The 16,465-nt window shown below is 39.6% G+C and overlaps 1 protein-coding gene across 1 annotated transcript in view; it reads right to left on the reverse strand.

Moving 5' to 3' along the window:
- Positions 1 to 4,893: 4,893 nt before the first annotated feature.
- The window catches only part of CAT (catalase), a 31,736-nt gene continuing 20,164 nt past the window's right edge, over positions 4,894 to 16,465 (reverse strand). The window contains exons 7-12 of the mRNA XM_081971536.1: positions 15,791 to 15,982; positions 15,531 to 15,683; positions 14,751 to 14,889; positions 9,670 to 9,800; positions 8,066 to 8,173; positions 4,894 to 5,146 (exon numbers count right to left, since the gene is read on the reverse strand). Coding sequence (XP_081827662.1) covers positions 5,015 to 5,146; positions 8,066 to 8,173; positions 9,670 to 9,800; positions 14,751 to 14,889; positions 15,531 to 15,683; positions 15,791 to 15,982 — 855 coding nt within the window. The 3' untranslated portion in view covers positions 4,894 to 5,014. The remainder of the gene's footprint in view (positions 5,147 to 8,065; positions 8,174 to 9,669; positions 9,801 to 14,750; positions 14,890 to 15,530; positions 15,684 to 15,790; positions 15,983 to 16,465) is intronic.

The raw sequence follows: 16,465 nt of genomic DNA on the forward strand, positions 1-16,465 counted from the left end.
GGAGACTGAGTTTATGTCACAATAAGTCTGGAGATGGGGAAGCACACAAAAGTTAACGAACTAGGAGCCATGTTTAGTAAGAGCTTTGTGCTGCTTTTCTGGGATTCTGTAAACTACCCAATTATAGGTAAACAGTTGGATTCCGCCCTCTTTCGCACACAAAATTGTACATTATCTTAACTTGATCTCCCCACATATCTTTTTATCATTTGTTCCTGGATCTACTTTATTATTGTATTTATTTTGACAACCAAATGCAGAATATGCCAACTTAATGACTTCCATAGAATGTAGTTCCTAGAATATCAATGCAAAACTACATGTTGGTTAACATCTAAATTGAGTTTGTAGCAGTCAGCCAACAATTTTTTAAACTGTTCTTTTTTACAAAATGTATAGCATTATTTTACTGTGTTACCTATGAAGTAGTAGTGGAAAACCCACCCAGTGCATGATCTAGATTCAGAATAAATGTGATATTTTATAAAATATGTTTGTGAGCAAATGTAAATTCTTATATTGTAATCATTCATTTTTGGTTCATTGCATTTTGTAGAGTGTATATAAAATGTTTAATTCTAAACAGCATCTTTTATTTTGAATTTGTTTTGATAACTCATATTAACAGCAGCTACATATTTGAAAGCTTTACAAATGACAGGAGACTGAGAATTTACATGAAATATTTTCTGCTTATAGCCCACACAGGAAAAGCTTAAAAACTGTCTTGTTTAACACCAGACTTGGCTGTAAGTTGAGAACTACTCATAAGTTTTCATTTGAGCTCCCCACCACCCCAAGTACTAACTTCTGTCACCAGCAGATGGAACCAGATTCAAATCAGAATCTCAACGCAGATTAAGATTCATTGCTTATTTTCCTAAAGGATTTGAATCAAAGATTTGAAGTTCAGTAACTGATACTTACATAAAAGGAACTGGACACTTTTGTCATTTTCAAGATGAAAAAAATAGTGGAATCCATGCTATCAATGAAATGACTTTTTAATCTGTGTAGAATCTATTAAAGAATTCTACTGTGTAACACTAAAACAGAATGATAGTATGTGTGCTAATTTGAAATTATTTGCATGATGAATTCATTCCAAATATACTTTGGCATATATTAATCTACTGCTTCAGCTGCTTCACTCCATTTCCAAGTCCATTATTCCATTATTAATAACAATAAGAAAAAAATCATGGTGGTTGTAAGACATTTCAGTTAAATGAGGCAAGACTGCAGCACTTTCTAATGGATGCTGCACTGTTAACCATAGCCACTTTTCCTTGTGTTTTGCTGTGTTTATATAATTAACTAACCAAGGCGAACAGATCATAGCAAATTTGGATTATGAGAATCTGTAAATTAGTACAACACTATGGTTTTTTTAAACTATACTTTCCTGAATAAACTATGCTTGAATTTATGTAATTCATTAAGCAAAGTCAAATAAGCCAAATTAGTTTGAGCAAGACGAATAAATCTGATTTACACTGTACTTTGAAAAGGCTACAACCCCAGAGTTACATGGAGCTCCTATATGCTGGGTCTGAATCCCATGGAGCCCTCTCTGAACATACTGCTGAGTTTTAGTCATGTCATTGCCAAATTCCATTCTAAAATGATAAAATTATAGAGGGTGAGGGTAGGAATTATAGCATGGGTCTCCAAAAATGCATTATCAGAAAAAGAACATTCCAAACCTGCTCATTTGTAAATGAACTCCAATTATTTTTTATCCTCACTGTAGCCCTATATCCCTTTCTCTCCCCCGCTTTCTCTTACACAAACACTAGTGTCTCTCAAAAAATGATGCATTGAGAACATGAATGAAGACTCTCACTCACCCATTTTAGAGTATAACAGAAAACCAAATATATGATTAGTAGATTATACAGAGTATTAAGAGAATTGAGGCATTATGACATGTATGAGGATTTTATTATACAATAAGCGTTGTAAAACTTTCCAGTTTTATTGTTTCAAAAGTTTGCTGTTGTCATCCATTTTGAACCAACAAAAGAAACCCAAGAACAAGTAGAATTTTCATTTAGCAGAATCCATTGTTTAACCATTCTTAAGGGTACAGGTTTTCTATTTAAAAGATTCATATGCAGTACATCTTCATTTAAAATTGCTCTAATTGTAGTAATTATACAATAAGTATTTCATTTACTTGTTACCCTACTAAAATGTCTGAATGACTGATTTTGGGTCTGAGTGTTTCTGGATTTTGGGTCCCAATGGTTTCCAGGACAATGCCATCTTTAGTGCTGGATGGGATTAATTGTCCCAAGAAAGACCCAGTACACAACTAGGAGGTCCTCCTAGACTCACAACTCTTCCTCAATGAGCAGGTGGCAGTCATGGCTGGGAGCAACGTTGCCCATCTTTGTGTTGTGTGCCAATTGCACCTGTTCCTGGATCAGCAGACACTGCATGCAGTTAGTCACTTATGCCCAACTCACCTCCAGATTGGATTATTGCAATGAACTTTATATGGGACTGCTCTTGAAGAATATCCAAAGTTTCAGCTTGTAAAAAAAACAGTGGTGTGGGCAGTTATGCGTACTCTTAGAACAGCACGTTATACCTTTGTTCTGTGAGTTGCATTGGTTGTCAGATGGCTTCCAATCCAGCTGCAGGTGCTGTTTTTGACCTCTAAAGCCCTTCATGGCATGCGTCTGGGCTATCTCAGAGAATACATTTCCCTAGTTACAACAGTTCTTCCCATTTTACCAGGGTAGGCATGCTGCAGGTACCATCAGCATGGGGTGGAGGGGGGGAGGTTGTTTCCACACTCCATGTTTTCTTCGTTTTATGGAATATTCTTCCCTGCAAAGTTAGGTTACTTCCACCCTTTTGATATTCCACAATCTATAAAAGGCTCTCAAAACCTTTAGGTTTAGGTTTATTAAATTTAGGTTTATTAAATTTTACAGTATAAGGTCTGGGGTTCTCAGGGAATTAAAGACTTGCTGAAATTGCTCCATTCCTGAGGTAGCGAGTTTTAGTTTACTCCCTCTTTCCTCTTGTTATGCCTGTTTTTGTATGTCTGTTTTTATATTATGTACCGTTTATATATTTTTGCATACCATTTATATATATTTTTGGCTTCTATGATGTGGTTTTACCCATTTACGGTGTGACATCCAAAGGCATCTTCGGTGAGATGGGTAGCTATATAAATTTGATTAATGAAATAAATAAATAAATAAAATCTCAGCTTTACCAATAAGAGACATAAATGTGCCTGTACATACATTATATATGCATGTGTGTATGCATACATATATTCTTTCAGTGAATAAATGAAGAATGAATGAGCTGGAAGGCATCTTGGAGGTCTTCTAGTCCCGTTCCTGCTCAAGCAGGAGATTTTATACCATTTTATACCCTATACTATTTCAGATAATAGACTCTAGACTCTTCTTAACCTCCAGTGATGAAGTACTCACAACTTTTAAAGGCAAGCTGTTCCACTGGTTAATTGTCCTCACTGTTAGGAAGTTTCTCCTTAATTCCAGGTTGCTTCTCTCCTTGATTAGTTTCCAACCATTGTTTCTCGTCTTGCCCTCCGGTGCTTTGGAAAATAATTTGACTCCCTCTTCTTTGTGTCAGCCCCTCAAGTACTCGAATACTTCTATCATGTCACCTCTAATTCTTCTTTTCGTCAGATTAGCCAAACCCAAATCCTGCAGCCATTCCTCATATGTTTTAGTTTCCAGACCTTTGATCATCTTAGTTTCTCTTCTCTGAACTTTTTCCAAAATCTTAACATCTTTCTTGTAGTATAGTGACCAAAATTGGTCACAATATTCCAGGTGTGGTCTACTAGGGTTTTATAAATGAAATTTTGTTACATGAATAGAAATCATGTTTTGTGTATTATGCAGAAATAACATAAAACTGTTACACTAATATTTCAACCATGCCATTTCAGAGATATTAACATAGATTAAGCATAAATTATCTATATAGTTTTTTAAAAAAAGATCTTCAAATTGGAATGCTTTTGTATTGCAGCTAACAGCTAAGAACATAATACCATTATATGTAAAGCTTTCATAGCACATATGTAAAGCTTTCATAGCACAAGTAAGTTTCACATTTAAACATAATTCTGCTTCAAATATGTTACAATAGTTTTTAAATGTACTACATGGAGATTTGAAAAAGATATATTATACTTCAGTAAGAAAGCCAGCACCAGCAATAAAAGGTATCAATCACAGCAATATATGTTCCTTTGCTAAATAAACGCAAAATTACAGTAATAAAGTATGTTAATACATAAAAATAAACTAAATATTATTGTAATGTATTTCAAAAGTACTGCCAGAATATATTCAGCATTAACAATCTATATGATGGATTCAAATTGTTTTTTAAAGTCAGAATCACACTTGGTTGGGAACTGCAGTTAACAGAATAACAGAGTTAATAGCATAGCAGGCAATTCCATTACATGTAAAGCTTTTCATAGCTCATTTTCCAGATTGAGGGATTCAAATAAACAATTGCAATGTGACTGCTAATCATACATCATACCATTTACAGATAAGATTTCTCCTTTCCAGTGAATGAAGTTTGTGTATTATGTATGAACTTAATCCTAGAAACCATAATTAAAAAAAAAACAATTAGTAGGTCTTAATATAAAATACATAATTAATTTTAAAGAGAGTTATATATGCACACATTTCTTTATATACATTTATATACATGAAATACTAAGATATTCCTTTCTTTACTGCTACTTTGTACTGTTTGCTAACTAACTGTATAATGACAGAAGCCATAGTAATTCTAATATTTATAGATACCATTTTAATTCCACTGAAATGAAATATTTTAATATCCCTTGTTAAAATGGAATTCCAGATATTGTATGTTGTATGGAAAAGCATAGAGTTTTTCAAGCTCTTCTCATTCCTCCTCTAAGTCTGTCCACAGCCATTTGTGGCATCTCTGCCTTCTATTTTCAAATTGCTTATTCCTTATTTACTTTCTACAGCAATCTGAACTCACGTTTTCTTACCTTTCTTTTTTCTTCACCATTGTGTTTATCACCATTGTGTTTATCCAGATAGGCTTGAATCCCTGCACCATAATCAGGATGAACATCAGTAAAGTTTTCTACCTAAATTGGCAAAGAGAAGTTGAGGTTATTTGTCTCTTTTGTAATTCCTGTACTGATACTTACTTCAACTACTGATATGGCAAAAGTACTATTTTTCAGCTGAAACGCTGAAAGTTATTTTTACAAGAAAAATACTATTTATCTTTCTATTTAGATGGAATGGAATGGAATGGAATGGAATAGAATGGAATAGAATAACTTTATTTGACCAGTGTGATTAGACACGCAAGGAATTTGTCTCTGGTGCAGAAGTTCTCAGTGTACATACAAAGCAACAGAATTGCCATCATCATCATCATACCAATAATAAGGGGTAGTGAAGAAGATAATAATGATGATGATAATAATGATAATAATGATAATGATAATAATAATAATAATAATAATCATAATCATAATCATAATCATAATCATAATAATAATAATAATAATAATAATAATAATAATAATACAGCCATATTGTATGGATAAATATGCATAGACTTGTAAAAATTAAACATATCTAAATCTGATTTTAAAATTATTTATCATAAGGTCTTTATTTTTCTACAAAATGAATTGTATTCAACAATAAAGTTAATATGGTTGTGACAATTTAAACTGACAATTTACATTTTTATTAATTTTCAAATTAAAATGTTGAAAAGGCTCCAACAGAACAAATCTAAGCAGAAAAGAAGAAAACTTACTAGTAATTGGGCACAATGCACCTTAAGAAGAATCTTAGGACTGCAGTCCAAAAAAACTCCTACTGAAGGTATCCAGAAAGATATCATGATTGATGGTATCGAAGGCCACCAAGAGGTCAAACAGGGCAAGGATGGATGCCTTATCCCCATCCCACTCCCACCAGAGATCATAAAATAACATGACCAATGCCATTTACATCCCATGTCCAGGCCTGAACCTGGATGGGAAAGGTTCTAGACATCCCATTTTATCCAGAACCTCTAGGGCTACTCAACCACCTTTCCTGAAAAAGGATGCTTGGAGACAGGTCAGAAATTATTCAACACAATGGAATTTAGTGATGGCTTCTTAAAAAGAGGGCAGATCACAGCCTCCTTAAAATGCTGGAGCACAACCACAGGTGATTCAGCCAATTTGGACTAGTTCACCCAAACCAGTAGTGAAAATCGTGGGTGGGCCCGTCTCTATGCTGTCCTATTTAGGCACTTTTTCAAGCCGTGCACACGCGTGCAAGCTGCACATACAATTAAAGTGCATGTGTGTGGAAGGCTAAGTGCATGCGTGGACAGGGTATGTATGACCGAAGCCAGCGCGCATGCTCACATTTGTGAATGGGTAGGGAAAGTGAATACCACCCCTGGGCACAAACCTCTCCCACAGGGAAGCATTAATCACCACCAGAACCTACCCGCATGTCAATTCCCAAGAAACTTTCACAAGCCAGGATGGGTTTAAAATACAGATACTTGCACTCATACTCCCTAGGTTCCTGTGCACTCCCTCAGCAGCAACAGGGTTAAGCTGTTCCCAGAACAAGAACCTGGCTCAGGTGATCCCACTAGACCAGCAACCACATCGGCATCTAACTGGGAATAAAGCCGATACATTTTGTCTTCCAGAAAACCAGTGAATTCCTCTGCGCACCCTTTCAGGTAGACCTTTGTATCCTCCTTCCCCAGGACGAGAAGGTTCACCTTAAAAAATCAGTGACTGATTATCTACAGTTCACTAATCAAGGATCTTTACAGTTTGGTATCACCAAGCGTAAGGTTCACCACCCCAAATTTTTCTAGGAAAAAAACCTGGCAAATCAGAGTCATTCCACAAGTCATGGATTGCCTGACCCATCACATAACAAGACTTAAGTGGAAGGAACACACTGGATTTCATAAAAATCAAGATGGCTTTTTCAACAACATGGTTTCCGAGTATTTTTCTTCTGGAACACACAATATCTAACTCAGTACAAGAAATATCTATACTTAAAAGGAAATTAACTCATCAACTATTCATATTTAGAGAAATATAATACTGTAGAACTTGGTTTGTCACGGCGTTGTCACATGATGTATTGTGACTTTCCCCCCCTTTGCTAAACTGGGTGTGGGCGTGGCCAGCACATGATGCACCTGGGCCACGGGCCACGTGTTTGAAACCCCTGCTGTAGAGTATGCATACCTCCATAATCCATAACACTAAACTGAAAATAGAGATTTAGTTATAAGTTATATATAGTTAACTAATATTAGAGAGAGAGAGAGAGAGAGAGAGAGAGAGAGAGAGAGAGAGAGAGAGAGAGAGAGAGAGAGAGAGAGAGAGAGAGAGAGAGAGAGAGAAAGACAGAGACAGAGACAGAGTGAGAGACAAAGAGAAAAAGAGTGCCCTTGATTTATGACCACAATGGTGGGACCAGAAAATTTATCATTAAACAGTACAAATGTTAACTGAGTTTTCATGTGACTGCACCCAATTTTACGATCTTTTTTCCCTGGTTTTTCAGCAAATTATCCATAGTCATTAAGCAAGACATCACACAACCATGATTTATGACCTCCTGAACACTTCTCTATTGACTCTGTTTGTCAGAACATCTCTGAGAAGATTGCAAATGGCGGTCACATGACTGTAGGATGCTGCACCTGCCAAGATCCCAGATCATGGTAATGTGATTCCAGGGATGCTGAGATGTCATAAGTCTGAATACAAGTCATATGTCCCTTTTTTCTGTATAACTTTGAGCAATAATTAAATGAGTGGTCATTAAGCAAAGATTATCAAAAGCCTTTCTCCAGAATTGTATGCCAGCAGATGTTTGAGACCAAGAAAAGACACAGCTGCTTTAAGGGGTTATCAACAGATGATATATGTGCGTCCTGCTTGCTCCAAAATCCAAAGCCTCTCAAATTGGAACCTCTGCACAATCTTGTTGTGCCTTACATTGTTACTTACAGCTCTCTTCTGGATGAAAAGCTGAGCATCCTTAAGATGATTGGCAATGTTCTCACAAAGCCTCATGCGCTCTTCCTCATTCAGTACTTTGACAAAGAAGTCCCGTACCTTTCAATAAATAGTGAAAGCAAACGTTATACATATATCTTCTGCAGACCTAATAGAAATCTTCAACAATTCCAATTTCATGAACAGTATCAACCTCAGTTATTAAATAAATGAGAATAAACTGGTGGCTATTTACGATTATCATGGAATCCTCTCTGAACTTTAGAATGTGAAAAGTTCTGCCTGCCCCTTTCATATGCTATAAACAAAGCACTGATAACTGACTGCCTCCTTAGCAAAAGCAGCTCTCAGGACCACATCTGGATCAAGAGACTTAACCTTCTACACCCTCAGATATTCCGTAATTTGCCTTCAAGGCATTATTGATAGAATAGTAGTCAATGTACAATCGGTCGCTTAAAAATCTTTTAAAATTATATCAGGCACAGAACAGGTGCTTTGAGCCCATAAAGCACTTTTGGCTATCAGGAAGTGTCATACCGCATCTCCACTGCAATCACATTCATTTTAGGATCTTGGCAACTTTCTTGCCTTTATGACTGGTTACGTCATCTCACAGTCGTGATTTGTGACAGTGTTTGCTTGTTACTTGCAAAAAACCTCACTCATTTAAATAATGGGTTCACTTAATAAGTATGAATTTGTTTAATGACCACAGTTATTTGCTTAACGACTGCTACCAAAATGTTGTAAAATCAGGTCCATTCATGAGAGTGCATTGACTTACGAGTATAAATCCAGTCCCAATTGTGTTCATAAGTCAAGGACTACTTCCAAATATATTTTTTTATAAAAAGAAAGAAAGGGAATGTTTTTGAGTGATCTGCAGTATAGAGGATTGGCACTTTATAGTAATTTTGGCCAAACCAGGAAAATAGAGGACTGACTCCAAGAGACTGAATAATCTCACTTTTATACGTGGATCCACTAGTGGAGAAAATCGAGTAACAAAACTTGAGAACAAACAGGAAACCAAAGCTTAATTACCTAAGGACAGAATTATATCAAGCAAGTGCCCTCAATTTTTTGTTTTAAATTAGGAGCTTGGAAGACGTACAAAGGGAACGTCGATGATAAATTTACCTTACTAACAAAGAGAGAGAAAAAGAAAAAGTGTGCTTACATTTCCAAAATAAAACACAGATAGTCCTCAATTTACGACCACAGTTGAGCCCAAAATTTATGTTGCTAAGGGAGACAGTTGTTAAGTGAGTTTTGCCCCATTTTATGACCTTTCTTGCCATATTTGTTAAACAAATCACTGCGGTTGTTAAATTAGGAACACGGTTGTTAAGGGAATCTGGCTTCCCCATTGACTTCGCTTGTCTGAAAATAGCAAAAGTGGATCCCATGACCCAGGGATACTACAGCTGTAAATATGAACCATTTGCCAAGCATCCCAATGTTGATTACATGGATGATGATGCAACCTTAACGTCAGTCTGCAAAATGCTCAAAAGTAACTTTGAATGGTCACTAGATGAACAGTTGTAAGTTGAGGACTATCTGTAACAGGGCATTTCTACTTTATTTACTTGAGAGACGTTATCCTCAACTGAACTATTAAAACGTTCTACATCGCCTGAGATAAATACACCGCTCTCCTTCAAAGCGGGTTGCTCCTCAGGGCCAGTAAAACTATTTGGGTAATAGTTTGGAGCACCACCTAAGGGGAAAAAAAATTACAATGTATTAGAAACGGGACAGAAGCAGCAAAAAACGCAAGTGTATCAGCTCTGCAAGCGCATCACTATGTCTTACAACCACAAATTTGTTTTTGCAAGCTAATGGCATTTCTACAATCCCTTTTCAGAGAACTGAATTCCTTCAGACTATTCTTACCTACTTCCAATTCCCAAAACAAACAAACAAAAAAACCATTTAGGGATTTGATTCTCTGTTCCTGTAATTATTTTCATAACATAAGAAAAAAAGCCTGAAGGTGAAATTAACCTACATATAGTTGTAACGTTAATTGACTCGCAACCATATTGTAATGACTGTATTGTAAATATTGTAATATTGTGGGTCTATTAATTTGCTTCAGCAGTAATAAAAATAATGAATTCATTTCCAAACCACCCCAACGAGGCTGTCGAAGTAATGTCCCGGTGTTTGGAGGCCGTCGGGGTCTGGATGGAGGACAACAGACTTAAACTCAACCCCTCCAAGACTGAGTGGCTGTGGCTACCGGCACCTCGATTCAGCCAGCTGATTCCATCGCTGGCCATAGGGGGCGAGCAGTTGCCCCCTGTGGAACGGGCGCGCAATTTGGGCGTCCTCCTTGATGCCCGGCTGTCAATGGATGACCATGTGGCGGCCGTGGCAAGGGGGGCGTTCCACCAGGTTCGCCTGGTGCGCCAATTGCGCCCCCTACTGGACCGGGATGCCCTACGCACGGTCACTCATGCGCTGGTGACGTCCCGCCTGGATTACTGCAACGCTCTCTACATGGGGCTGCCCTTGGGACGCGCCCGGAGACTGCAGTTAGTTCAGAATGCAGCCGCGCGGGCTGTGATGGGGAGTACGAGGTACTCCCACGTAACACCTCTCCTGCGCGAGCTGCATTGGCTACCTGTGGTTTTCCGGGTGCGTTTCAAGGTGCTGATTACCATCTTTAAAGCGCTCCATGGCACGGGACCTAGTTACTTGCGGGATCGCATCCTCCCACATACATCCCTGCGGCCAATACGCTCACACAGGGAGGGACTTCTCCTGGTGCCATCCACTGGACAATGCCGGCGGGCGACACCGAGGAGTAGGGCCTTCTCTGTGATGGGCCCAACCCTCTGGAATGACCTCCCCCCCGACATTAGAACCACTTCTGACCTCCGCTCCTTCCGGCAAAAACTGAAGACCCACCTGTTCCGATTAGCAGGCCTGGCATAATTCAACTGTCCCTCCTGGCAAACGCACTATATCTGGTTATTTTAGGGGTTTTTTAATTCACTGTATTTGTTTTTAGGGGTTTGAACTTATTTTAATCTGCTTTGTACAGTTCTTTTAATGTCATTCTTACCTCCTCCATGTCAACTGTCAATTGTACATACTTAATTTTATTGTATCTGATATATTTTGTATGAACTGTACACCGCCCCGAGTCCCTTTCGGGAGAGGGGGCGGTCTAGAAGCATTAAATTAAATTAAATTAAATTAAATTAAATTATGCTAACGTTTGGCTCATTTTAGAATCATTTGTGAGGTAAACATCAATGGACGTCTCAGATATTGTGCTAAATCGGAGGTGTGGAGGCTGAGGGCCCTGAAACCATTTCTCAAGTTCTTTGCCTTTGATACACAACCTCACTTCAGTTATGTAACAGTTGAGATGAAAAGCACAAAATAACTGCAGCGAAAGCTTAAACTTTGCAAACTTCAGTACCCATCCTCTCTGCTCACTCAAAATGTGAATGTGTTTATATGTGTGAGTCCACTCACATGTGGATGGATGGATGGATGAGGGAGAGGGGGGGAGGAAGAGGGAGATCCACCTATTTTGGGTCACTGTCCTAACAACCCTGGACTGCAACCTGCTTTGATAGACAGTCCTCAACTTATCACTAGTTGTTTAACATCTGTCCAAAGTTTAAATGGCTTCGGAACTGGTGTTTTACAACCTACAAAGACTTTCAACCACTGTAAAATGTTGTGCCACCCTCCCCATCCCGTTATCTCGATCTGGGTGCTTGGCAACCTATTCACTCTAACAAATAGTTGCCAAGCTAACAAATAGTTGCCAATCATGTGATCACCATTTGCGATCCCATGCTGGTTTCCCTAGAAGGTCAATGGGTAAACCAACAGGGAAAGTTGAACTCTGCTGCCACCTGCTGAGAGGACTCCCTTTGGCAGAGTGCAGAAATCAGATTCTGAAGGTCCTATAATATGCTTAACCAAATTATCTAGATTCTAGTATACTTCAGAAGTTCCCAACCTTCTTGAAATAATAGACACATTTGAAATTTTGAGAGCATAAAAAGAAATTTGGCAAAATGCTTGTCTTAAGTATGATCACAAAACATGTTTAAGGAACTATATAGAGCTGTGATGGCACACAATGGCACGCAGAGCCATTTGTTAGGCACGAGGGGCGTTGCCCTGTCAACTCCAGCCACATGCGCACTCGAGCCAATTGATTTCGGCCTTCTTTTGAGGCCATTTTTCGCCTTCCAGAGGCTTCAAGGAAAACCGGTCCTGCATCCAAACCGGAAGTTTGGGAACGGACATCCGGTTTGGCCATAGTGCCATTTTTCACCCTCCAGAGATTTCAGGAGGCTTCCCTAAAGGCTCCAGAGGCCAAAAAATGGCCAAACCAGAAGTGATTTCCGGTTTGGCTGTAGTGCTGTTTTTTGCCCTCCAGAGCCTTCAGGAGGCTTCCCTGAGGGCTCCGGAGGGCAAAAAGCGCCCCTACAAGCAAACCGTTCCTGAACTTCTGGTTTGCTCATTGGGCCAATTTTTCACACTCCAGAGGCTTCAGGGTCGCACACATAGCATTATGGGTGTGGCATGCCTGCACACGACCTTCTTGGGCTCCCCCCGCTTTTGGCACGTGACACCAAAAAAGATTCACCATCACTGATATAGAGTGTAACAGCAGTGTTCGGGCGGGGGGGACGACCTATGTTTTCTTTGCAGCATAGTAGCTTTCCATTAACTGTTACTTGTGTGTACACAAAATATATATCTTATAATCCTGGTGGTCAAGGCAAAGCAGGCATCCTGAGAGTCCTTTATTTCTCTCAAATGTTCTAGCAAATGGCCCTCCAATGACCATTAAATCTCCCCCCATACTACCCCGAAGACAGCCACCCTCAATCCCCCAAACAACAGTATAAGTAAAGTATAAATATGGTATAAATAAAGCCCACCGAGTAGGAGCATGCTCACAAGGCAAGGTCCAGGGTTCCAAATCCAGTCCACAAGATAGAGTCCAGGCACAAGACAATGGCAGTCCTCAGAGCAAAGAAAAGGTCTAAGGCAAGAAGCAGTTCCAAAGGCACAGTGAAGCAAAGGCCAAAAGCAGTCCACAAGAGAAGGGCTAGATTCAAGACAAAAGGCAAAGAGCAATCTTCCAAGCAAGACAATGCAAACCGCAACATGCATGAGTTGAAGCCAGGGGGTGTAAGCCAAATCAAACTCCCCACTTTTTCTTCAGTTACTCCACTCCAGGTGCTCCTTGCGAGGGGGTGGTGCAACCTCCTCCTGAGTAGCCTTGCAGTCCTTCTCTGTACTTGCCTCCACTGCACTCTCCTTGCCCTTGGATCAAGTGGAGGAGGCAGATGTTCCTCATCAGAGGCGATCTGCTGCGTATCAGCATGACTGCCTGTCAGCAGCCGATCTTCCCATGTCTGTGCAGTCAGACAGTGCTCTGTCTGGTCGACCATCTCCCCCAATGTTTGAGGGGCTGGGACAACATTGTCCTCAGCCCCTAGCCTCTCCAAACATGCCAAGGGAGATGTCCAATCCCTACAGAATGGTCCCAATTCTGACTACTAGTCCTCCAAATGAGGCTCTAATGGGGCCATGGCAATATGTTCTTTGTGTTGTGGCCTGCCAGCGGGCTGAGGGCTGGCAGCAGATTTGGCCACTGAGGAGGTTGGGAAGGAACATGGTCCACTCCTGAAGTCTGGCGAAGGCTCTGATTAGTGCTCTGTGTGGGAGGCAGAGAGGGGGCCAGAGCTGAATGCCAGTTATCAGCTGCCTTCAGAATCAGAAATCAATGAGGCAGACGAACAGCTGTAGCCTGTTCCCAGTGTGCGCATGCACAGAGTTGCCAGACAAAGGAAACAGCTAAAGAACAGGGGTTGACTTGGGAGTAAGGCCACAGGTGGACGATGAATGGCTTTCCAGAGGAAACAAAGGAGGAACGAAAAGGGAGTGGAGTTTGCAGGAAACAGTTCACTTAATTGGTTTGTGACTTTCCAAGACTCCTTGCCAAGATTTGCAGATATCACCCTCCAGCTCTCCAAGCCAGATAAGGTCTGTGACTGTAAATCCTCCCTTGAAAGACTTTGCTGGATGTGAATGAGCAGAATTCACAATAAATTAATAAAAGGGATTTTTGTCGGGACAAGGAGTTGCTTCATGCTCCTGGGACGCCTAGGTCAGAACAATATACACAAAGAGCCCTGGTGGGCAGTGGTTAGTATGCAGTATTGCAAGTAAACTCTGTCCACAGCCTGGAGTTTGATCCTGATCGGCTCAAGGTTGACTCAGCCTTCCATCCTTCCAAAGCCAATAAAATGTGAACCCAGATTGTTGGGGGGTAATATGCTGACTCTGCAAACTGCTCAGAGAGTGCTGTAAAGCACTACGGAATTCAAGTCTAAGTGCTATAGCTGTAGCTATGTATGTATGTGTAGAGCAGAGAGTTTGTCTGCTAAACCTACTGAATAAGGCATAGCACCACATCCAAATCTAAACCTTTTTACAAGTCCATATAATAAAAATGAGGGAGAAATTGATAAGATAAAATAGAAATGAAGAAAACAGCTATCAGCTTATATGACTTAAGTAGTTAAGCTGAGATGTCAATGTAAATGAAGAAAAGGCACTTGCAAAGGTTACTCTAAATTACTGGCATAACCTAGCTGCCAAATGTTATTTTCAGATTTACCCTGGTTATCAGAAATGCACATAAATCCATCTCTCTGGTAATTGGCCACCCTAGTTCGGTATGGACAATTTACAGGAATTTGAAGGTAGTTGGGTCCCAGACGATGCCCATGGGTATCTCGATACGATAAAAGACGACCCTAGAAAAAATATATCACAGGGGTAAAAGTGAAGAAGCAGACAGCTTTTCCCTGCCTATATTATCACTGCTTTTGAAAGACTATTGCTGGTCTACTCCACAGGAGGGACAAGTCTGGATTTCAGAGGACCCAAGAACATGGCCCAGAAACGAACCTGTAGATTCAGATCAAAGGTCTCTGTAAAATATAGCAGAAAGTGGCAACAAAATTAGAACAATGTCTTTCATGCTTTCTTTAGTATCCCTCAGACTCTTTCTTTTCTTTCTTAAGTAATTTATAATCTAAGAAGTCCTCAAATTAGTGATGTAATCAAATAACAAACTTACAATCTTTCAATTCATTGACTATATTTAGAAGGGGGGGTCTTATAACCAAACAACTTCCTTGTGTCAACCTCTGCCAGAGCTTAAGATGCAAATAACGAATGGTATTCTTTTTACCAATTGTTTTAATATTCAGAGGCGAAAACAAAAAACCCCAACACACCAAAAAATTGAAAAGCGTGGGACAAAGAAAAAATTCTAATACCAAACAGACTGAGGTTAACATGTTTTCATTATTGCAAAAGTTATCTGATTGAGAGGCTGGCTTGCCTAGTCCCACAATGCAATGAATAGGGAAGGAAAATCTATTCTGGTTACCTGTAACATTTTATCAGGGCTAGGTTCAATTCCTGGAGGCATGTTGCTTGGGTCAAAGGCCAATTGTTCCACTTCAGCAAAATAATTGACGGGATTTTGGTTTAAGACAACTTTTCCCACAGGAATGAGAGGATAATCTTTGTGAGGCCAAACCTAGAATATATGATCAAGATGTTCCAGCTTGAGTTTGCAAGATGTAGAAATCTACCTTTTCTACTCTGTGCTGTACACTGGTGAAAAGGTCACAAAAATATACTCACCTTTGTTACATCAAAAGGATTAAATGGAAACTTCTCAGCTTGTTCAAATGTCATAACTTGAATGTGGAAAGTCCAAGAGGGGAAGTTTCCATTAGCAATTGCATTGTAAAGATCACGCAGGCCATAATCTGGGTCTTCAGAAGCCAGTCTTTCTGCGTCTTTGACAGGAAGGTTTTTAATTCCTTGATCAGTCTAAAAATATTGAAATACTATGTTAATTAATAATTTGTTATCAAAAGTTACTAAATGTAATTATAAATCTATCTACAAATATATATTGTGAAATTATATGTACGGTACTATGGATGGAAGGAGTAAAATTAGCTACTAATAAGGACTAAATATAGAAATAGTTAATCTTAATATATCCTGTTACCCACTAGGTCAGTGATGGCGAACCTTCATGTGGGAACATCGCACGCGCATGCACATGCTCACTGGGGTGCACTCCAGAAAAGTTGAACTTTCGGGTTTAGCGCGCATGCATGCCCAACGATCAGCTGGATGGCGTGCATGTGCAGCCTGGTTTTCAGCACTGCCACGTGTACAAAGGGGTCATGCTCCAGAAAAACTGAACTTCTGGGTTCTGGCGCACATGCATACCCGACAATCAGCTGACCAGCGCGCATGCACACACTGGTTTTTGGCACTGCCGTACATGTGAAGGACAGCTGA

Source organism: Natrix helvetica (assembly GCF_964273705.1).
Source record: "Natrix helvetica genome assembly, chromosome: 1".
NCBI classification, from domain to species: Eukaryota; Metazoa; Chordata; class Lepidosauria; order Squamata; family Natricidae; genus Natrix; species Natrix helvetica.